This window comes from Saccoglossus kowalevskii, chromosome 4 (assembly GCF_978046115.1).
Source record: "Saccoglossus kowalevskii chromosome 4, keSacKowa6.1, whole genome shotgun sequence".
Taxonomy (NCBI): Eukaryota; Metazoa; Hemichordata; class Enteropneusta; family Harrimaniidae; genus Saccoglossus; species Saccoglossus kowalevskii.
The window spans coordinates 35,017,828-35,045,521 of NC_140644.1; the positions used below are offsets into that span (position 1 = coordinate 35,017,828).

General features: G+C 33.0%; 1 protein-coding gene across 1 annotated transcript; it reads left to right on the forward strand.

Annotated features, from left to right (window-relative positions):
- Window positions 1-27,235, forward strand: LOC102803324 (sialidase-2-like). Its single transcript, XM_085498091.1, has 9 exons — window positions 1-307; window positions 7,196-7,241; window positions 19,280-19,453; window positions 21,475-21,610; window positions 21,696-21,789; window positions 22,680-22,754; window positions 23,699-23,838; window positions 24,618-24,809; window positions 25,534-27,235. Exons 1-9 carry the CDS (start codon window positions 25-27, stop codon window positions 25,876-25,878), a joined length of 1,485 nt encoding a protein of 494 aa, XP_085354217.1. The 5' UTR covers window positions 1-24; the 3' UTR covers window positions 25,879-27,235.
- Window positions 27,236-27,694: the final 459 nt, after the last annotated feature.

Genomic DNA, 27,694 nt, shown 5'->3' on the forward strand with positions numbered 1-27,694 from the left:
TGTCTGGTATACTGCGTATACAGTATGGTAGACGCGATGCCTCAGACATTGGTTAAATATCTGGCTGCGTTGTGCGCGTATTCGGTTTTCATACTATGGTTGTATTCACTGATCGTGTACGACACCTGCCGCCTTCCAACAGAACCACGGTCGACTGAAGTAAATTTGCCACGCGAATCGAACGCGTCAAATACATCCGAAGACAGTGTAGTGTTTTATGACCAGGGTTATGTGGAATCATCCGAGTCCATTGTGAAATCAACAACAGATGAACCAGTGATTGAATACGAACCAGAAATCACGCCAGGTGAGGCACTTTTTTTCGTAACGTGAACATCTTCAGCATTCGCTGTTTCCTCAAAATATTGCCAAACGTCTGCATAACACGAGGTAGTTGAAAAACATTTGGTAGCGGCTGTTGCTAAAGGGCGGTATTATTCCCTGTTCCCCACATGTGGTAGAGGTATTTGGCGATATACGCAGTATGTCGCATGTGTGCCATATGGTATCTGAATATATATATATCAGTTTATCGTGTTTCATCTGAAATATTTTTATTTTTTCTAGGTATTTGTATAATATTTAAAATTTACAGATATTCACATGTGTTGTTACACTCTGTACGTCACTACATTTAAGTAATTATACGGTGTGGTGTGATGAGGTGTACACAAACATTATTGTACAGTCTATTGTAACCAGTATGTGATAATGAGGTCATATAGTGTGCGGTAGCAAATGAGGCTCATATCTCTATTGCTCATGCGCGTGGTCGCTGCTGATGACGTTGTTGTTGTTGTTGTTGTTGTTGTACAACACATATGTCGACTCGTATAAAACGATCTTTTCAATACTAGTAGTTTTTATAGTAGAATGTTTGCACAGTAGAACAAAACAACCTGTGACAATATTAAATTATAACTCAACCATCTCTACATACATTAAATAGAAGACCTATAAATAGCATACATTATACGACCTGCACTTCGTAACACACTGTAGGTAGACTCATTCCACAAATAAAAGCAAATACTTCATGAATCAGCGGTCAAATTATAAAACTCCTTTGAACTAACAATTAGCATATCAGTAATTATTCAAGATATCAATTAATCCGACATTGACGCGTTACAACACGTGTCATTGTACACTGGTGACCTACTAGTATACAACGCATTGCCTACAACACGTGTCATTTGTACACTGGTGACATATACAACGCATTGCCCACAACACGTGTCATTTGTACATTGGTGACATATACAATACATTGCCCACAACACGTGTCATTGTATACTGGTGGCATGTACAACGCATTGCCCACAACACGTGTCATTGTACACTGGTGACACATACAACGCATTGCCTACAACACGTGTCATTTGTACACTGGTGACATGTACAACGCATTGCCCACAACACGTGCCATTGTACACTGGTGACATATACAACGCATTGCCCACAACACGTGTCATTGTACACTGGTGACATATACAACGCATTGCCCACAACACGTGTTATTGTACACTGGTGACATATACAACGCATTGCCCACAACACGTGTCATTGTACACTGTTGACATAGACAACGCATTGCCCACAACACGTGTCATTGTACACTGGTGACATATACAACGCATTGCCCACAACATGTGTCATTGTACACTGGTGACATATACAACGCATTGCCCACAACACGTGTCATTGTACACTGGTGACATATACAACGCATTGCCCACAACACGTGGCATTTGTACATTGGTGACATATACAATACATTGCCCACAACACGTGTCATTGTATACTGGTGGCATGTACAACGCATTGCCCACAACACGTGTCATTGTACACTGGTGACACATACAACGCATTGCCTACAACACGTGTCATTTGTACACTGGTGACATGTACAACGCATTGCCCACAACACGTGCCATTGTACACTGGTGACATATACAACGCATTGCCCACAACACGTGTCATTGTACACTGGTGACATATACAACGCATTGCCCACAACACGTGTTATTGTACACTGGTGACATATACAACGCATTCCTCATAACACGTGTCATTGTACACTGGTGACATATACAACGCATTCCCCACAACATGTGCCATTATACACTGGTGACATATACAACGCATTCCCCACAACATGTGCCATTGTACACTGTGACATATACAACGCATTGCCCACAACACGTGTCATTGTACACTGGTGACATATACAACGCATTGCCCACAACATGTGTCATTGTACACTGGTGACATATACAACGCATTGCCCACAACACGTGTCATTTGTACACTGGTGACATATACAACGCATTCCCCACAACACGTGTCATTGTACACTGGTGACATATACAACGCATTCCCCACAACACGTGTCATTGTACACTGGTGACATATACAACGCATTCCCCACAATACGTGTCATTGTACACTGGTGATATAAACAACGCATTTGCCCACAACACGTGTCATTGTACACTGGTGACATATACAACGCATTGCCCACAACACGTGTCATTTGTACACTGGTGACATATACAACGCATTCCCCACAACACGTGTCATTGTACACTGGTGACATATACAACGCATTCCCCACAACACGTGTCATTGTACACTGGTGACATATACAACGCATTGCCCACAACACGTGTTATTGTACACAGGTGACATATACAACACATTGCCCACAACATGTGCCATTGTACACTGGTGACATATACAACGCATTCCCCACAACACGTGCCATTGTACACTGGTGACATATACAACGCATTGCCCACAACACGTGCCATTGTACACTAGTGACATATACAACGCATTGCCCACAACATGTGTCATTGTACACTGGTGACATATACAACGCATTGCCCACAACACATGTCATTGTACACTGGTGACATATACAACGCATTGCCCACAACACGTGTTATTGTACACAGGTGACATACAACGCATTGCCCACAACACGTGTTATTGTACACAGGTGACATACAACGCATTGCCCACAACATGTGCCATTGTACACTGGTGACATATACAACACATTGCCCACAACACATGTCATTGTACACTGGTGACATATACAACGCATTGCCCACAACACGTGTCATTGTACACTGGTGACATATACAACGCATTGCCCACAACACATGTCATTGTACACTGGTGACATATACAACGCATTGCCCACAACACGTGTCATTGTACACTGGTGACATATACAACGCATTGCCCACAACACGTGTCATTGTACACTGGTGACATACAACGCATTGCCCACAACATGTGTCATTGTACACTGGTGACATATACAACGCATTGCCCACAACACATGTCATTGTACACTGGTGACATATACAACGCATTGCCCACAACACGTGTCATTGTACACTGGTGACATATACAACGCATTGCCCACAACACATGTCATTGTACACTGGTGACGTATACAACGTATCCTCCACAACACGTGTCATTGTACACTGGTGACATATACAACGCATTGCCCACAACACATGTCATTGTACACTGGTGACGTATACAACGTATCCTCCACAACACGTGTTATTGTACACTGGTGACGTATACAACGCATTCCCACAACACATGTCATATATATATATATATATATATATATATATATATATATATATATATATCAGTTCTTTTTATTTAGATCATGGCAATTTTTTGGTCAGAGCGCCCTCTAGTTTTGTGGAGAATCATGTTCATTTGGAATGCTCTGATTGGATGGAAGTTCAAGCCTAGCAAGGTGTGATAGAATTGGCCTGTTATGTTCAGATTCAAATAAGCATGAACCACTAATTTGACAGGGAAGTGATACTTATAATGCAGCAAGCTGTTCTAATTGCTGTTGTGGTAGAGTTTTTCTATTTTCCTGTCAAATGCATTTATTGGTCCACTGAAAAATGAAAATAATGTTCCCTGTAACTTAGACTCTTATTGATCAAGGCATTTTAAAAATCATGGGTGTTAACTCCCCTCAAGTTATGACCCGTTGTCCCCTACAGAATAATGGTTGCATCTAATATTAAAATAAAGATGGCGGAGTATAGCGTTGATTCATCTCGTTCTACTCTGGATTACTTGGAGTCAATAAAGATCCTAGAAAGTTAGTATTTATATGCCTGTGTGTTTTTTGTTTGTTTGTTTTTTCACTGTCTTTGACTTTCCCAGTATGTTTGTTGCTGTTGACAACAATTCAGTCCTCTGCCAGGCTTCAGTCAATGTTTTTCTTCACTACCTACCCAACTCCTCGTCGGGCACTATGTAGCTGGTGTGGTATATTTATCACAGACAGTAGGGCAATTGTCACATTTAGTGCTCCAAGAAAATATTCTCTGTCCATGTGTATTTATATAAATAGATGCAGTTTCTTTGGCTTGAATAACGATCACTGGCTTCGTACATACAGGTATACTGGTTTACCTGTTTCTAGTTGAAATATAGCCAATCTTATTAACCAAGACAGTTGGACATTTGCCACATGTCACAACACTCATTTCCAAGTGCCATAGCTTGAAACAAGTAGTCAAATCTGATATTGGCTGGAGCTTTAGTTTATATGGACATGGTAAATGGCAAACTAGATGGTCAGAAAGTAATAAAAATAATCACAGCTTTACTCCACCCACCCCACTATGAAGTAAAAGGCTGTTTATAAGGCCATGTATGATGGTTTCATTTTTCTTATGGAAAACAATTTTAATTAAAAACTTCTATGCTCCTGTACCCAACCGTGGGGGTTCATCACACTAAACAACAGGTGTCACTATTACTAAGATAAATGTACTTTTTTTTCATTAAAATTACTGATATATATATATATATAAACATTCACCATCACCACATCGTCCACCTTCAATTCTAATCAAACCAGGCGGGGTGATAAAACCGTCAGCTTGCCTCTGTTTGCAAACTACATATTAATAACAGATGATCGCGATCAACAAATTGACAAAAAGAAAAACTACCAGCTGAAAAAGGAACCCTCAAATTAAGGATGTCAAAAAGGAAAAAAAATTTAATTTTTTTGCAAATGAAATTATTGCAGCAACGTGAATTTAATATTTGGGAAACATGTAACAAGGAATAAAAGCGTTCGTCAATATGGTCCCCAACAACGTGTGTAAAACACATCTGCCCACAGGCTGTGTGACGACCACCGCCATTTAACAAACATCTACGTGTTTATTGGTGTACTTTTTTTATTTTTATTCATGTTTTCCTTCCTGTATGTTACTGTGGGACACAGTAAACTGCAACACATTTGAATGCATAACACTCACGCCACGTTATATTGTAAATATTAGAAGTAGGACCATGCCTGTACTGAACATATGTAAGGATGAATACATTGAATGTAATAGGATGTTTTTTTTTAAAAAGGTTTTTCATTGAAGTCTTACAAAACTAAATGATAACACTGAATGAATGATATCAATAAAGTGCGCACTATCAATATTGAGTGTTATTTCTACGCCACTCAGCGTGGGAAGACAGTGTGTATGCTTTGTTATAAAGGATGACAGTCGGCACCACTCTTAGAGTACAGGAAACCTACTAAATATTAACTATAGTAAGCAATTTAATTTAAAGCCAACGAAACGAGAATAGTAAAGAATATAGAAAACTATTGGATACTAAACAAATATAATTCTCCGGTTTAGTAATTACAGTTTGAAAATTGTGCTTTATGTGACATAATACTGCAAATATAAAGACTTAATTACTGAACACATTGAACACACAATATCCTATCAAATAAAACACTTGTATAATACTGGTAATACGGTGATAAATTACATTAGGGCTTGGCATCACGTTGATCGTTGGTATTACGGTACCTTAATGGTTGGTATTACATTAACGATTGATATTACATTAACCAAAGGAATTGCATTGATTGTTGGTGTTACATTAACAGTTGGTATTACATTAACAGTTGGTGTTACATTAACTGTTAGTATTACATTAACGGTAGGTATTACATTAATGGTTGGTATTACATTAACTGAAGGTTTTACAATAACAGTTGGTATTACATTAACAGTTGGTATCACATTAACTGTTATTATTACATTAACGGTAGGTATTACATTAACAGTTGGTATTACATTAACGGAAGGCTTTACAATAATAGTTGGTATTACATTAACGGAATAAATTACATTAACGGTTTGTATTACATTAATGATTGATATTACATTAACGGTTGGTATTAAATTAATAGTTGGTATTACATTACCAGTTGGTATTACATTACCAGTTGGTATAACATTAACAGTTGGTATAACATTAACAGTTGGTATTACATTAATGGAAGGAATTACATTAACGGTTTGTATTACATTAATTGTTGGTATTACATTAGCTGCTAGTATTACATTAATGGTTGGTATTACATTATTGGTTGGTATTACATTAATGGTAGGTATTACATTAACGGTTGGTATTACATTAACGGTTTGTATTACATTAATGGTTGGTATTACATTAACGGTTGGTATTATATTACCAGTTAGTATTACATTAATGGTTGGTATTACATTATTGGTTGATATTACTTAATGGTAGGTATTACATTAGCTGCTAGTATTACATTATTGGTTGGTATTACATTAATGGTAGGTATTACATTAACAGTTGGTATTACATTAACAGTTGGTATTACATTATTGGTTGGTATTACATTAAAGGTTGGTATTACATTAACGGTAGGTATTTATAGTTGCTACAAACGTTTAACACAATTCTTCATTCCAAGAGCCCTCGTAAAGGTAATAGTCATGAAATGGAATAGAAGAATGTATACATATAAATAAAATTCTCTGCATCAACATGGGTGTCACAACAGAGCATGAAGATGTATGGAGTTATATATGTAATATATAACTTCATGCAGTTATATACACTATCTGGTGAATGCTACAATTGACCAATCAAATCAGTAATTGCATAGACAGCAATTATATGCTAATTTAAAAAGCGTCATCACTGGTAGTAAGAGCGGATTGAGAACACAAAACATCACTGTGAAGTGTAAGAAACCCACGGAAAAAAGACTGTTTAGTGATGTTTCTCAAAATTCAGTGACGTGTTTGGAAGTCGTGTCGATTTTAACATTGCTCCTTTTCTTTATTGCGTTGCCTAGAAACGGTGTTATTCGAGAAAGGCGTACTGGGATACCACACTGCTAGGTACGTATCCAGTTTCCAGGGGTGTGTCAGTTATCCACACTGCCAGGTACGTATCCAGTTTCCAGGGTGTGTCAGTTATCCACATCGCCAGGTACGTTTCCAGTTTCCAGGGTGTGTCAGTTATCCACACTGCCAGGTACGTTTCCAGTTTCCAGGGTGTGTCAGTTATCCACACTGCCAGGTACGTATCCAGTTTCCAGGGTGTGTCAGTTATCCACACTGCCAGGTACGTATCCAGTTTCCAGGGTGTGTCAGTTATCCACTCTGCCAGGTATGTATCCAGTTTCCAGGGTGTGTCAGTTATCCACACTGCCAGGCACGTATCCAGTTTCCAGGGTGTGTCAGTTATCCACACTGCCAGGTACGTTTCCAGTTTTCAGGGTGTGTCAGTTATCCACACATCCAGGGACGTTTCCAGTTTCCAGAGTGTGTCAGTTATCCACACTGAATTCAGATTTTTGGTCTAAATAATAGCGCCTCATCACGGCTGCTGATTAGTAGATTATTTCAATTTGCTGACTTGACGGTTTCACGTGGTATTTTTGTCCTAGTACTACGTCATAAAATTTACTATCACGTGACGTTCGTAGACGTAGTGACTACTCATCCATGGCAGGTTTAGTGTTTGATTAGAAACACACAAAATTCGGAAAAAGTTGTCTTCGTTTGGGTCACGTTACGTTGAGCGCCATCACAAATAAAACAGGCAATGTAATTATTAAAGAATCAAAATAGTGTGGATAACCTGCGTAAATTTATAATGCTCCTTGTTGGGAAATTTTGCGATTCAATTATTTGATAGCGTTTATGACGACAACATTTTGTATTTTTAGAACCTCAGAGAAATTTCCACTGCTACATTTTGCGTCTATCGCAATATAAACAATGTTTTCACTCCATAATATACAATATTGAACACAAATACTAAACATACATGTAATATACATGTATCGTCTATCGTAATATAAACAATGTTTTCACTCCATAATATACAATATTGAACACAAATACTAAACATATACATGTAATATAACATGTATCGTCTATCGCAATATAAACAATGTTTTCACTCCATAATATACAATATTGAACACAAATACTAAAAATACATGTAATATACATGTATCGTCTATCGTAATTTAAACAATGTTTTCACTCCATAATATACAATATTGAACACAAATACTAAACATACATGTAATATACATGTATCGTCTATCGTGATATAAACAATGTTTTCACTCCATAATATACAATATTGAACACAAATACTAAACATACATGTAATATACATGTATCGTCTATCGTAATTTAAACAATGTTTTCACTCCATAATATACAATATTGAACACAAATACTAAACATACATGTAATATACATGTATCGTCTATCGCAATATAAACAAGGTTTTCACTCCATAATATACAATATTGAACACAAATACTAAACATACATGTAATATACATGTATCGTCTATCGTAATATAAACAATGTTTTCACTCCACAATATACAATATTGAACACAAATACTAAAAATACATGTAATATACATGTATCGTCTATCGTAATTTAAACAATGTTTTCACTCCATAATATACAATATTGAACACAAATACTAAACATACATGTAATATACATGTATCGTCTATCGTGATATAAACAATGTTTTCACTCCATAATATACAATATTGAACACAAATACTAAACATACATGTAATATACATGTACCGTCTATCGCAATATAAACAATGTTTTCACTCCATAATATACAATATTGAACACAAATACTAAACATACATGTAATATACATGCATCGTCTATCGTAATTTAAACAATGTTTTCACTCCATAATATACAATATTGAACACAAATACTAAACATACATGTAATATACATGTATCGTCTATCGCAATATAAACAATGTTTTCACTCCATAATATACAATATTGAACACAAATACTAACATACATGTAATATACATGTATCGTCTATCGTGATATAAACAATGTTTTCACTCCATAATATACAATATTGAACACAAATACTAAAAATACATGCAATATAGATGTATCGTCTATCGCAATATAAACAATGTTTTCACTCCATAATATACAATATTGAACACAAATACTAAACATACATGTAATATACATGTATCGTCTATCGTAATTTAAACAATGTTTTCACTCCATAATATACAATATTGAACACAAATACTAAACATACATGCAATATACATGTATCGTCTATCGCAATATAAACAATGTTTTCACTCCATAATATACAATATTGAACACAAATACTAAACATACATGTAATATACATGTATCGTCTATCGTAATATAAACAATGTTTTCACTCCATAATATACAATATTGAACACAAATACTAAACATACATGTAATATACATGTATCGTCTATCGTAATATAAACAATGTTTTCACTCCATAATATACAATATTGAACACAAATACTAAACATACATGTAATATACATGTATCGTCTATCGTAATTTAAACAATGTTTTCACTCCATAATATACAATATTGAACACAAATACTAAACATACATGTAATATACATGTATCGTCTATCGCAATATAAACAAGGTTTTCACTCCATAATATACAATATTGAACACAAATACTAAACATACATGTAATATACATGTATCGTCTATCGTAATATAAACAATGTTTTCACTCCACAATATACAATATTGAACACAAATACTAAACATACATGTAATATACATGTATCGTCTATCGTAATATAAACAATGTTTTCACTCCATAATATACAATATTGAACACAAATACTAAACATACATGTAATATACATGTATCGTCTATCGCAATATAAACAATGTTTTCACTCCATAATATACAATATTGAAAACAAATACTAAACATACATGTAATATACATGTATCGTCTATCGTAATATAAACAATGTTTTCACTCCATAATATACAATATTGAACACAAATACTAAACATACATGTAATATACATGTATCCTCTATCGTAATATATACAATGTTTTCACTCCATAATATACAATGATGAAAACAATTACTAAACATACATGTAATATACATGTATCGTCTATCGGAATATAAACAATGTTTTCACTCCATAATATACAATGTTGAACACAAATACTAAACATACATGTAATATGCATGTATCGTCTATCGTAATATAAACAATGTTTTCACTCCGTAATATACAATATTGAACACAAATACTAAACATACATGTAATATACATGTATCGTCTATCGTAATATAAACAATGTTTTCACTCCATAATATACAATATTGAACACAAATACTAAACATACATGTAATATACATGTATCGTCTATCGTAATATATACAATGTTTTCACTCCATAATATACAATATTGAACACAAATACTAAATATACATGTAATATACATGTATCGTCTATCGTAATATAAACAATGTTTTCACTCCATAATATACAATATTGAACACAAATACTAAACATACATGTAATATACATGTATCGTCTATCGTGATATAAACAATGTTTTCACTCCATAATATACAATATTGAACACAAATACTAAACATACATGTAATATACATGTATCCTCTATCGTAATATATACAATGTTTTCACTCCATAATATACAATATTGAACACAAATACTAAACATACATGTAATATACATGTATCCTCTATCGTAATATATACAATGTTTTCACTCCATAATATACAATATTGAACACAAATACTAAACATACATGTAATATACATGTATCCTCTATCGTAATATATACAATGTTTTCACTCCATAATATACAATATTGAACACAAATACTAAACATACATGTAATATACATGTATCGTCTATCATAATATAAACAATCTTTTCACTTCATAATATACAATATTGAACACAAATACTAAAGATACATGTAATATACATGTATCGTCTATCGTAATATAAACAATGTTTTCACTCCATGATATACAATATTGAAAACAAATACTAAACGTACATGTAATATACATGTATCGTCTATCGTAATATAAACAATGTTTTCACTCCACAATATACAATATTGAACACAAATACTAAACATACATGTAATATACATGTATCGTCTATCGTAATATAAACAATGTTTTCACTCCATAATATACAATATTGAACACAAATACTAAACATACATGTAATATACATGTATCGTCTATCGCAATATAAACAATGTTTTCACTCCATAATATACAATATTGAAAACAAATACTAAACATACATGTAATATACATGTATCGTCTATCGTAATATAAACAATGTTTTCACTCCATAATATACAATATTGAACACAAATACTAAACATACATGTAATATACATGTATCCTCTATCGTAATATATACAATGTTTTCACTCCATAATATACAATGATGAAAACAATTACTAAACATACATGTAATATACATGTATCGTCTATCGGAATATAAACAATGTTTTCACTCCATAATATACAATATTGAACACAAATACTAAACATACATGTAATATGCATGTATCGTCTATCGTAATATAAACAATGTTTTCACTCCGTAATATACAATATTGAACACAAATACTAAACATACATGTAATATACATGTATCGTCTATCGTAATATAATTAATGTTTTCACTCCATAATATACAATATTGAACACAAATACTAAACATACATGTAATATACATGTATCGTCTATCGTAATATATACAATGTTTTCACTCCATAATATACAATATTGAACACAAATACTAAATATACATGTAATATACATGTATCGTCTATCGTAATATAAACAATGTTTTCACTCCATAATATACAATATTGAACACAAATACTAAACATACATGTAATATACATGTATCGTCTATCGTAATATAAACAATGTTTTCACTCCACAATATACAATATTGAACACAAATACTAAACATACATGTAATATGCATGTATCGTCTATCGTAATATATACAATGTTTTCACTCCATAATATACAATATTGAACACAAATACTAAATATACATGTAATATACATGTATCGTCTATCGTAATATAAACAATGTTTTCACTCCATAATATACAATATTGAACACAATTACTAAACATACATGTAATATACATGTATCGTCTATCGGAATATAAACAATGTTTTCACTCCATAATATACAATATTGAACACAAATACTAAACATACATGTAATATGCATGTATCGTCTATCGTAATATAAACAATGTTTTCACTCCGTAATATACAATATTGAACACAAATACTAAACATACATGTAATATACATGTATCGTCTATCGTAATATAAACAATGTTTTCACTCCATAATATACAATATTGAACACAAATACTAAACATACATGTAATATACATGTATCGTCTATCGTAATATAAACAATGTTTTCACTCCACAATATACAATATTGAACACAAATACTAAAAATATATGTAATATACATGTATCGTCTATCGTAATTTAAACAATGTTTTCACTCCATAATATACAATATTGAACACAAATACTAAACATACATGTAATATACATGTATCGTCTATCGTGATATAAACAATGTTTTCACTCCATAATATACAATATTGAACACAAATACTAAACATACATGTAATATACATGTACCGTCTATCGCAATATAAACAATGTTTTCACTCCATAATATACAATATTGAACACAAATACTAAACATACATGTAATATACATGCATCGTCTATCGTAATTTAAACAATGTTTTCACTCCATAATATACAATATTGAACACAAATACTAAACATACATGTAATATACATGTATCGTCTATCGCAATATAAACAATGTTTTCACTCCATAATATACAATATTGAACACAAATACTAACATACATGTAATATACATGTATCGTCTATCGTGATATAAACAATGTTTTCACTCCATAATATACAATATTGAACACAAATACTAAAAATACATGCAATATAGATGTATCGTCTATCGCAATATAAACAATGTTTTCACTCCATAATATACAATATTGAACACAAATACTAAACATACATGTAATATACATGTATCGTCTATCGTAATTTAAACAATGTTTTCACTCCATAATATACAATATTGAACACAAATACTAAACATACATGCAATATACATGTATCGTCTATCGCAATATAAACAATGTTTTCACTCCATAATATACAATATTGAACACAAATACTAAACATACATGTAATATACATGTATCGTCTATCGTAATATAAACAATGTTTTCACTCCATAATATACAATATTGAACACAAATACTAAACATACATGTAATATACATGTATCGTCTATCGTAATATAAACAATGTTTTCACTCCATAATATACAATATTGAACACAAATACTAAACATACATGTAATATACATGTATCGTCTATCGTAATTTAAACAATGTTTTCACTCCATAATATACAATATTGAACACAAATACTAAACATACATGTAATATACATGTATCGTCTATCGCAATATAAACAAGGTTTTCACTCCATAATATACAATATTGAACACAAATACTAAACATACATGTAATATACATGTATCGTCTATCGTAATATAAACAATGTTTTCACTCCACAATATACAATATTGAACACAAATACTAAACATACATGTAATATACATGTATCGTCTATCGTAATATAAACAATGTTTTCACTCCATAATATACAATATTGAACACAAATACTAAACATACATGTAATATACATGTATCGTCTATCGCAATATAAACAATGTTTTCACTCCATAATATACAATATTGAAAACAAATACTAAACATACTTGTAATATACATGTATCGTCTATCGTAATATAAACAATGTTTTCACTCCATAATATACAATATTGAACACAAATACTAAACATACATGTAATATACATGTATCCTCTATCGTAATATATACAATGTTTTCACTCCATAATATACAATGATGAAAACAATTACTAAACATACATGTAATATACATGTATCGTCTATCGGAATATAAACAATGTTTTCACTCCATAATATACAATATTGAACACAAATACTAAACATACATGTAATATGCATGTATCGTCTATCGTAATATAAACAATGTTTTCACTCCGTAATATACAATATTGAACACAAATACTAAACATACATGTAATATACATGTATCGTCTATCGTAATATAAACAATGTTTTCACTCCATAATATACAATATTGAACACAAATACTAAACATACATGTAATATACATGTATCGTCTATCGTAATATATACAATGTTTTCACTCCATAATATACAATATTGAACACAAATACTAAATATACATGTAATATACATGTATCGTCTATCGTAATATAAACAATGTTTTCCCTCCATAATATACAATATTGAACACAAATACTAAACATACATGTAATATACATGTATCGTCTATCGTGATATAAACAATGTTTTCACTCCATAATATACAATATTGAACACAAATACTAAACATACATGTAATATACATGTATCTTCTATCGTAATATATACAATGTTTTCACTCCATAATATACAATATTGAACACAAATACTAAACATACATGTAATATACATGTATCCTCTATCGTAATATATACAATGTTTTCACTCCATAATATACAATATTGAACACAAATACTAAACATACATGTAATATACATGTATCCTCTATCGTAATAAATACAATGTTTTCACTCCATAATATACAATATTGAACACAAATACTAAACATACATGTAATATACATGTATCGTCTATCATAATATAAACAATCTTTTCACTTCATAATATACAATATTGAACACAAATACTAAAGATACATGTAATATACATGTATCGTCTATCGTAATATAAACAATGTTTTCACTCCATGATATACAATATTGAAAACAAATACTAAACGTACATGTAATATACATGTATCGTCTATCGTAATATAAACAATGTTTTCACTCCACAATATACAATATTGAACACAAATACTAAACATACATGTAATATACATGTATCGTCTATCGTAATATAAACAATGTTTTCACTCCATAATATACAATATTGAACACAAATACTAAACATACATGTAATATACATGTATCGTCTATCGCAATATAAACAATGTTTTCACTCCATAATATACAATATTGAAAACAAATACTAAACATACATGTAATATACATGTATCGTCTATCGTAATATAAACAATGTTTTCACTCCATAATATACAATATTGAACACAAATACTAAACATACATGTAATATACATGTATCCTCTATCGTAATATATACAATGTTTTCACTCCATAATATACAATGATGAAAACAATTACTAAACATACATGTAATATACATGTATCGTCTATCGGAATATAAACATTGTTTTCACTCCATAATATACAATATTGAACACAAATACTAAACATACATGTAATATGCATGTATCGTCTATCGTAATATAAACAATGTTTTCACTCCGTAATATACAATATTGAACACAAATACTAAACATACATGTAATATACATGTATCGTCTATCGTAATATAATTAATGTTTTCACTCCATAATATACAATATTGAACACAAATACTAAACATACATGTAATATACATGTATCGTCTATCGTAATATATACAATGTTTTCACTCCATAATATACAATATTGAACACAAATACTAAATATACATGTAATATACATGTATCGTCTATCGTAATATAAACAATGTTTTCACTCCATAATATACAATATTGAACACAAATACTAAACATACATGTAATATACATGTATCGTCTATCGTGATATAAACAATGTTTTCACTCCATAATATACAATATTGAACACAAATACTAAACATACATGTAATATACATGTATCGTCTATCGTAATTTAAACAATGTTTTCACTCCATAATATACAATATTGAACACAAATACTAAACATACATGTAATATACATGTATCGTCTATCGCAATATAAACAAGGTTTTCACTCCATAATATACAATATTGAACACAAATACTAAACATACATGTAATATACATGTATCGTCTATCGTAATATAAACAATGTTTTCACTCCACAATATACAATATTGAACACAAATACTAAACATACATGTAATATACATGTATCGTCTATCGTAATATAAACAATGTTTTCACTCCATAATATACAATATTGAACACAAATACTAAACATACATGTAATATACATGTATCGTCTATCGCAATATAAACAATGTTTTCGCTCCATAATATACAATATTGAAAACAAATACTAAACATACATGTAATATACATGTATCGTCTATCGTAATATAAACAATGTTTTCACTCCATAATATACAATATTGAACACAAATACTAAACATACATGTAATATACATGTATCCTCTATCGTAATATATACAATGTTTTCACTCCATAATATACAATTATGAAAACAATTACTAAACATACATGTAATATACATGTATCGTCTATCGGAATATAAACAATGTTTTCACTCCATAATATACAATATTGAACACAAATACTAAACATACATGTAATATGCATGTATCGTCTATCGTAATATAAACAATGTTTTCACTCCGTAATATACAATATTGAACACAAATACTAAACATACATGTAATATACATGTATCGTCTATCGTAATATAAACAATGTTTTCACTCCATAATATACAATATTGAACACAAATACTAAACATACATGTAATATACATGTATCGTCTATCGTAATATAAACAATGTTTTCACTCCATAATATACAATATTGAACACAAATACTAAACATACATGTAATATACATGTATCGTCTATCGTAATATATACAATGTTTTCACTCCATAATATACAATATTGAACACAAATACTAAATATACATGTAATATACATGTATCGTCTATCGTAATATAAACAATGTTTTCACTCCATAATATACAATATTGAACACAAATACTAAACATACATGTAATATACATGTATCGTCTATCGTGATATAAACAATGTTTTCACTCCATAATATACAATATTGAACACAAATACTAAACATACATGTAATATACATGTATCCTCTATCGTAATATATACAATGTTTTCACTCCATAATATACAATATTGAACACAAATACTAAACATACATGTAATATACATGTATCCTCTATCGTAATATATACAATGTTTTCACTCCATAATATACAATATTGAACACAAATACTAAACATACATGTAATATACATGTATCCTCTATCGTAATATATACAATGTTTTCACTCCATAATATACAATATTGAACACAAATACTAAACATACATGTAATATACATGTATCGTCTATCATAATATAAACAATCTTTTCACTTCATAATATACAATATTGAACACAAATACTAAAGATACATGTAATATACATGTATCGTCTATCGTAATATAAACAATGTTTTCACTCCATGATATACAATATTGAAAACAAATACTAAACGTACATGTAATATACATGTATCGTCTATCGTAATATAAACAATGTTTTCACTCCATAATATACAATATTGAACACAAATACTAAACATACATGTAATATACATGTATCGTCTATCGTAATTTAAACAATGTTTTCACTCCATAATATACAATATTGAACACAAATACTAAACATACATGCAATATACATGTATCGTCTATCGCAATATAAACAATGTTTTCACTCCATAATATACAATATTGAACACAAATACTAAACATACATGTAATATACATGTATCGTCTATCGTAATATAAACAATGTTTTCACTCCATAATATACAATATTGAACACAAATACTAAACATACATGTAATATACATGTATCGTCTATCGTAATATAAACAATGTTTTCACTCCATAATATACAATGTTGAACACAAATACTAAACATACATGTAATATACATGTATAGTCTATCGTGATATAAACAATGTTTTCACTCCATAATATACAATATTGAACACAAATACTAAACATACATGTAATATACATGTATCGTCTATCGCAATATAAACAATGTTTTCACTCCATAATATACAATATTGAAAACAAATACTAAACATACATGTAATATACATGTATCGTCTATCGTAATATAAACAATGTTTTCACTCCATAATATACAATATTGAACACAAATACTAAACATACATGTAATATACATGTATCGTCTATCGCAATATAAACAATGTTTTCACTCCATAATATACAATATTGAACACAAATACTAAACATACATGTAATATACATGTATCGTCTATCGTAATATAAACAATGTTTTTACTCCATAATATACAATATTGAACACAAATACTAAACATACATGTAATATACATGTATCGTCTATCGTAATATAAACAATGTTTTCACTCCATAATATACAATATTGAACACAAATACTAAACATATACATGTAATATACATGTATCGTCTATCGCAATATAAACAATGTTTTCACTCCATAATATACAATATTGAACACAAATACTAAACATATACATGTAATATACATGTATTGTCTATCGCAATATAAACAATGTTTTCACTTCATAATATACAATATTGAACACAAATACTAAACATACATGTAATATACATGTATCGTCTATCGTAATATAAACAATGTTTTCACTTCATAATATACAATATTGAACACAAATACTAAACATACATGTAATATGCATGTATCGTCTATCGTAATATAAACAATGTTGGTGCAAATTTGTGCCTATTTTACGTATTTTCTATATTTTTTGATAATTTTTGATTAAAAAAGTGTATAATTTCCTATTTGCTATTTTTCTTAATCAAAATTAGCAGAAATTAAGTGTTTTGTTTTAAGAATGTTAACAAAGTTGACTTAAATTATATAAGAACGACCGTACTGATTATCATCTGCGTCATAAATTTGGGCTCTTTTTTATTTCAATGTAGGATACCAGCGCTCATATTCCATCAGGGCGTCTTTATCGCGTTCTGCGAAGCCCGCAAAGACAGCGCCGCAGACGATGGAAATATGGATATCCTTATGAGAAGAGGAAGGCGATCTTCCATGAACAACGTAACGTGGGACGAACCTCGAACCCTTGTTAGCATTGCCCGTAAAAGGTTTGCCACCTTTCCACTTTTGTTCTTGGCGGTTTTGATACGAGTACAAATGAAAGGGGGGATTTGCTGCATTATTACCAGCGAGTATTCGATCAACCAAACAACTCCCACACGTGTACACCAATTGTAAAATTAGCGGCGATGTAGACGACTGTTTCTTCACATGATGCTTCTTCATTACATATGGAATATTCACAGCTTGTCGCAAAGTACATTATGGAAGAAGCCTACTTATAAATAAAAATAATCAAAATTTATTCATTTTACAGTGATCAATATCAGGATTAACTTTAAAAATGTTAGATTAACTGGCCTGTTTTTTAAACATGGTTGTTGTGTTTTGGCGAATGTCGCCATTGTTGTCATTTTATAACGGTTTTACCGTTGGTTCCTCTTGTGTAGATATGATGTCATATCTCAAATTGTATGCTGGTGACATAGCAATTAAGGATGAAAGAATGATACAATATTACTGATGTGGCATTTTTCTGTTACTAGTATCCTGAATTGAATAACATAAAAATTGCGTTTTATGGAACTGCAATAAAAATACAATTTTCACAAATTACATTACTGTAACAAACAAAATAATGTTGTTACTTTGTCTCAATGCCTCATGATTGTACTGATGAACATTGTCAAGCGACTTGTTACCATGTAACAATGGCTCATGTTTGTACTGCTGAGCATAGTCATGGGACTTGTTACCATGTAACAATGGCTCATGTTTGTACTGATGAACATTGTCAAGCGACTTGTTACCATGTAACAATGGCTCATGTTTGTACTGATGAACATTGTCATGAGACTTGTTACCATGTAACAATGGCTCATGTTTGTACTGATGAACATTGTCAAGCGACTTGTTACCATGTAACAATGGCTCATGTTTGTACTGATGAACATTGTCAAGCGACTTGTTACCATGTAACAATGGCTCATGTTTGTACTGATGAACATTGTCATGAGACTTGTTACCATGTAACAATGGCTCATGTTTGTACTGATGAACATTGTCATGGGACTTGTTACCATGCAACAATGGCTCATGTTTGTACTGATGAACATTGTCAAGCGACTTGTTACCATGTAACAATGGCTCATGTTTGTACTGATGAACATTGTCATGGGACTTGTTACCATGTAACAATGGCTCATGTTTGTACCGATGAGCATTGTCAAGCGACTTGTTACCATGTAACAATGGCTCATGTTTGTACCGCTGAGCATTGTCATGTGACTTGTTACCATGTAACAATGGCTCATGTTTGTACCGCTGAGCATTGTCATGTGACTTGTTACCATGTAACAATGGCTCATGTTTGTACCGCTGAGCATTGTCATGAGACTTGTTACTATGTAACAATGGCTCATGTTTGTACCGATGAACATTGTCAAGCGACTTGTTACCATGTAACAATGGCTCATGTTTGTACTGATGAACATTGTCATGTGACTTGTTACCATGTAACAATGGCTCATGTTTGTACTGATGAACATTGTCAAGCGACTTGTTACCATGTAACAATGGCTCATGTTTGTACTGATGAACATTGTCAAGCGACTTGTTACCATGTAACAATGGCTCATGTTTGTACTGATGAACATTGTCATGGGACTTGTTACCATGTAACAACGGGTTATGTTTGTATTGATGAACATTGTCATGTGACTTGTTACCATGTAACAATGGCTCATGTTTGTACTGATGAACATTGTCATGGGACTTGTTACCATGTAACAATGGCTTATGTTTGTACTGATAAACATTGTCATGTGACTTGTTACCATGTAACAATGGATTATGTTTGTACTGATCAACATTGTCATGTGACTTGTTACCATGTAACAATGGCTCATGTTTGTACTGATGAACATTGTCATGTGACTTATTACCATGTAACAATGGCTTATGTTTGTACTGATCAACATCGATATACGATATGCGATTTGTGGCTAACTTTCTCCAAAAATATGGATAGGCTACTAAGCTATTCATTCAAAGATTTTTTTCGTTTCAGAGTAATGAACCCTACTCCAATCGTCGACCGCAAACGGGGAGCCCTGGTTTTAGTTTTCATATCGCTGGACCCGTGGAAGACAGAAGGTTTTTTGAAAAGACAGCATAGATATGACGAAGCAGTCTATATTATTAAGGTGAGGACTATGTATCTCATACCTAGATTCTTGCAGTGAATATCTCAGTATCAAAACCAAAGTTTTAAATCTACGTATCTTTTAGAGTATGGACAACGGTTTGACATGGAGTGAACCTGTGGATATAACTAGCAGCACACTGGGAGCTATGACACCAATACCGTCTATGTTTGCATCAGGTATACACTAATCTTTATTAATATGTACGGCGTATATTTATTCAGAGTTGTTGTCAATCACGAAAACCGTATTAAACCTCAATATGCTACTGTCGAGCACTCGTTTTCAAGCTACCAATTTTGGTGCCAAATTTAATATCCGCCGAGCATACCTTATTTTTCACCATCCTTCTCCTACCAATTCGTATGATTTTCTGACATCGCCATATGCTTGTGTGGCATGCCGGACCAGCCACGCTACCATATGTCCTTTTATTTTTAAGCGCCACATACCATATTTTATCCTACGGTTTATATTAACTGGGACTAGCTTACAAGTACCTCGTCAAAATCCTAAACTGTCGGACTCATGAGAGGGTGCATGTTCCCCTTAAAAATGTTGAAGTATAGATCCTCTGAAACGCTATTTCCTGCATTTTGAGAGACATATTTTGCTGACACAAAGGGTTTCAGCTTGATTTTGGAAGGGCTACGCTCCAACATTTTGTTCGAGGGGGCGACCCCCCTGTGCCGCCGCCACTGTCAGAGGGCTTAACTAAAATGTCCATTGGTGCGTTTGTTATGTCTAACTACGGCTATGATTAACCAGTCACAATTACACGTTCGATTTGATAGAAAAAAAAATGTACTGCAACAAAATCATCCAGAACGAATCAGACTTAAATCATCATGTCAGAAAACAGTTTGCAAAATATTGCTACTATTTTCCATTCCATAGTGATTCAACCCCTTATGCGTTCCGGCGTTCCCAATTTAGTCTAAGTGGTATTCCCGGGTACCAAGATCGGACGGCTGAGTAAACGCGTCGTACAAAAATATGGCAGTAAACAATATTTCTCATATTATTACTTAACTCAAGTCGCCAATATTGTTTAAACTGTATGTTTCAGGGCCTGGTCATGGTATACAATTGGAATCAGGGAGATTAATTGTGCCTGGCAATGTGTACATAAAACATAAGGACGGTAAGTCGGCTTCACAATCATGTGGTAGATTTAAAAGCGTGCATAGCAATACTCAGTCCCAATTCATGTCGCGCTCTCCAGCATGGAATCGCTTCTGTGGGGGGGGGGGGGGTAAATTTGGTGTGGAAGACGCAGTTTATATCGTTGAAATTATTTGAACTGATTATTGTCTGAGGGTTCTGTGAATAAAATATGGTACGCAAGCTGAAGTAAACAAAAACGAGTAAAAGGGGTGTTATTCAGTTATTTAACGCGTATACGCGTATACCGTATTTAGGGTTGAATATTTTAACATATATAAATAAAGTGTGAAAAAAGAAATCCCATGAATTCATGTTACCTCAACTTGGAAACAGTGTGATATTAGGATGTATATAGGGTATCTATTTTAAGTTTCTGCACTTGACAATGGGTATAATTTCACAAAAATAAGTACGTGTTTAGAGGATTTTTTGAAAAGCTATACTTCAGCATGGGTACCAGGTCTGACTTGTACTACCCCCCTCCCCCGGGCACATACTTTTTGTCGCTAGGGAACGCGGCTTATATGGAAATATGAATTTATTAGTCTTATTGATTACGTGCATATAAAACTTTACCTAAACGAGCATCTAATACGATTATTAACGAACATCGCATAAAGAGAAATACTTCTCTAGCTTGCCTTGCCTGTTTCAGATACTGCGACCGGCCGTCCAGAGCAGTCGCATGTGTAAAATTTTCCATCGAGTACTCCCTCTCAGGGTTATTATACGTAAATCCTTCGTTTTTGATCGGTAAAGAACCAACACATTCAAATTGCGGACTGGGGAACTAGGTTTATATTTCAAAGATGTTCCACTTTGTCTCCATTCACCCGATAGTTCGTTGACACAGGCCTAAATTTAATTTCTTGTAAAGTTGGTACGTCTCTGAAACTAACCTCGTTATCTGTTTTACAACAGCGCCCAAAAATAGCCAGTCGTGCTTTGACTATTCTATGGTATTGTATAGTGACGATGGAGGCGATACTTGGACACCTGGGGGGAAGGTTCCGATAAAAACAGACACTCAGGGCATAATGATACAAACAAACGAAGCGCAGGTATGTGTTGAATTTGTTATTCAAACCTCTGGTGTGCATTCCGTGAAATTTGTTATTATTAAATTACAAGGTGATCATGTTTGGCATATATTGTTACTGCTATATTACATGCAAACAATCAGTGAAAGCATAGCGGGAGATTACCCGGGGTAATTCCATGATTCACTTTTACAAACTTTTTTAAAGTTGGCCTCAAAGTTTTAATGCTGTTATTTGAAGCACTGGAGTCGGAATGAGAACAGAGGGGAGGACTGAACTAACGTACGTAGACGACGTCGTTTGTAGCAACAGGTTTGTTAGGTCTGTAGTCGTTTGCCTTTCCTAACATAAGCGCTTCACCGTTATTGAAACGAGTGTATATTCTTAAGTCCCAACAAGGTACGAGTGTATATTTTTAAGTCCCAACAAGGTACGAGTGTATATTCTTAAGTCCCAACAAGGTACGAGTGTGTATATTCTTAAGTCCCAACAAGGTACGAGTGGATATTCTTAAGTCCCAGCAAGGTACGAGTGTATATTCTTAAGTCCCAACAAGGTACGAGTATACATTCTTAGTCTCAGCCGCAAAGTACGAGATCATTGAAAAAGAGGTCAACCTATTATCTCACAGATTACTCTGAAATGACGCGGTGTTACGTGCCAGTCAAATATTTAGTATATTAATAAACATCAAAGTAGCTCGCTATTTATCGCACACACCCTTAATCAACTATAACATTGTATTATATGAAAACTACATAACTATAGTATCTGTTCTTTCTCCAATCTCATTCATCCAGGCGGTTGAACTTGGGAGTAACCACGTGTGTCTGAATTGCCGTACATTAAGTGAGCTGCAGTCACGTGCAATTTCGTGCAGCTGGGACGGTGGCATCACATTTGGTCTTCCCAAGTTGAACGCAAAGTTGGTAGAACCAGGATTCTGGATGAGGAAGGGGAGCATAACTATATCAGGCGCCCCTGGATGTCAGGTGAAATTGATATCAAAATCTTAAACCAATTTATTGTGTTATCAAGTACTTGGCGCTGATTGGTTGGTGTACTGAAACATACCCCCCCCCCAGAGAAGAGTTTATGACTAAGCTGACACCATGGAAAGTGTGAAGAAAACAGTACTCGAGAGACTGAACAATTTCTGAAATTTGTAATTGAACCATTTGACAATATTTCATTAAAATAGCTGTGATTTCACACTATAGTCTGCAATGTCCTAACGCGGGTTTTTGCAAAATGTCTGCCGTGTTGGAGACATTATGCTATGACCACATCACTGTAATCCCTGTTTCCATGGACGCATGTCCGTCAACTCTTTTTCATTTTTGTCTCAACCCAAATTGGTACACCTAAGAATGAGTTGGGTCAATTTTTCCAATGTAATATGATTTGTGAGAATAATACCAAAAACGCATTACTTTTCACTGGTATTTAAATTTATTCAATCAAATTTACTAAGCTTTCCGGTGAAACAGTTCTTTTTTGTAATTTTACATTTTCTTGTGAATAATAACAGTCGATTTCAGGTATTTGTTAAATTAAAAATCAGTGAATAACTGATTCATATACAGTACGTAACGGTCATCGTTAATTCTTTCTGTTATGCCCATAACCAGCAACTTGTGCTTTTATGTACATTTTCTAATAAAACTATTTTATTTATAGTCTATTTCAATTAACATATTTCACTTTATTCCACAGGGAAGTACGATAGAATTTCCAGCACCACCAGGAACGAAAATCACCCACTTGGTTCGCAAAACGTGGGCGTTGTTCTCCAACCCTGCTTCCATGGGTCTCAGACAGGGAGAGTCTATTCGAATCAGTAAAGACGGTATGAACAGCTGGAGTGAGCCGTGGACAGTACATAGAGGGAACAGCGGGTATTCAGACTTGACATACTTTGAGACGCTGGACAACTCGAACATTGTACAGAACTTCGCCGTTCTCTACGAAAAAGGCGCCGATACTGATAGTGCGTATCACGACGCAATAGTATTCAAGACGTTCACCCTGGACGACGTGTTGGAAAACACACAACTATGATGCAATATACTATGCAAGACACAGCGCAACTTTTCGAATTTATTCATGACTTATTTACGCGATAAAGGTCGTGCATACAAGGCAGGATTAATCGACAACAAAAGTTGGGTCACTGATTTTTTTCATAAGGTGCTTCTTGGCATACATGTATACTAAAGTATTTTGTGAACAAACGTATTGTGGCGAGCCGACATATATTATCGGGGGGGGGGGGGGTAGTATTGTTAGTATTAGTACTAGTATTGGCGTAGCTACACTGGATAATATGTGTTGAACACTCTTTCGTCATATTGGCCGCGAACTCACGTGGAAAGTACGTATACAATTTAACCAGCTTTCACATTAAACTGTACAGTCATTGTCAACGACAAGACCAATGATATAAACTTACGTTATATACGATGCAAAATAATGCGAAGTCATATTGATACTTCCTGTTATAATTATACAAGCAATGTGCTTCTAAAATCACATAATGCGTCACATTATATCATGTTACATCGCATTGCATCACATCACATCACATAATATAACACCACATAAAACATCACATAACGCGTCACATTATATCATGTTACATCGCATTGCATCAAATCACATAATATAACACCACATAAAACATCACATAATGCATCACATTATATCATGTTACATCGCATTGCAACACATCACATAATATCACACCACATAAAACATCGCATAACGCGTCACAATATATCATGTTACATCGCATTGCATCACATCGCGTAATATCACACCATATAAAACATCACACAACGCGTCACATTATACCGCACCACATCACATCGCATTGCGCTACATCACACTGTATGACGTCACACCACATCAAATCACATAAAACACAACATAACACACCACGTTGCATCATCTCACATCATATCCCGTCACATATATAAACATGAGTTGGCTCAAGTGTGTGCACGGCGCTGAAACAACATATGTAATCAGATTTGAAATTCGCACCATAGCACATGTGTTTTTTGATTCCCATTATATTTGTGTCGAATGACAGACAGACAACATCGTATAGCCATTTTTTATGTCAAACTGACTTTTGACTACACGCAGGTCGGTAAAGTTTAGTCGGGTTTCTAATAAACGGAAACAAATATGTATGAGCTTATTTAAAACAAGTTATTTTAGAATGTATTGAAGTATTGTTGAGTAGAACTTTGAATGTTGCTTCCAGGTTATTTACACTTGTGCCTTGTAGTGTTTTATATCGCTAAGAAACGTCTCTTCGACAGGACATCGATTTCAAGTTTTCTGTTTATAATTCTTTGATTTTTTTTATATTTGTGATTCTATAGCATATATTAAATGTGGTGACAATGAATGACCAACAGTTGTTTTTTCAAAAGTTTACAAATGAATCTCTTTCAAAATTTCACAAATAAGTACGTCTCTCTTTAAATTTCACAAGTGACGTCTCTTTCGAAATTTCACAAATAATTACATCTCTTTCGAAATTTCATCATTAAAAACACTGCTTAAGAAGTTTCCCAGTTCCAGATGTGATGTCGATTAGCGACGACACTGGATACCAATCAACGTTTACCTCGAAATTTCACACAAAGTGCGTTGCTTTACACAAATAAAAACATGTTTTGTTCTTCAAGATTTCACAGACAAGCACGTCTATTCAAAAGCATGTCGGCGATTGTTTATGTGTGTACCACCTTTAGATAAGAAAAAGTTCAGCAATGATGAAAAATAACACATATGTTATGAAGCGTCTTCCTCGCGCCGTCTTCCTCGCGCCCATATAATCGGTCCCCTGTGACGTATACAACGC

Excerpts from the sequence above, each read along its gene's own strand:
- LOC102803324 (XM_085498091.1), top strand. The coding sequence starts at position 25 with ATGGTAGACGCGATGCCTCAGACATTGGTTAAATATCTGGCTGCGTTG. Across the intron at positions 21,790-22,679 it reads ACCGTCTATGTTTGCATCAG|GGCCTGGTCATGGTATACAA; the intron begins GTATACACTAAT and ends TGTATGTTTCAG. Across the intron at positions 24,810-25,533 it reads CAGGCGCCCCTGGATGTCAG|GGAAGTACGATAGAATTTCC; the intron begins GTGAAATTGATA and ends TTTATTCCACAG.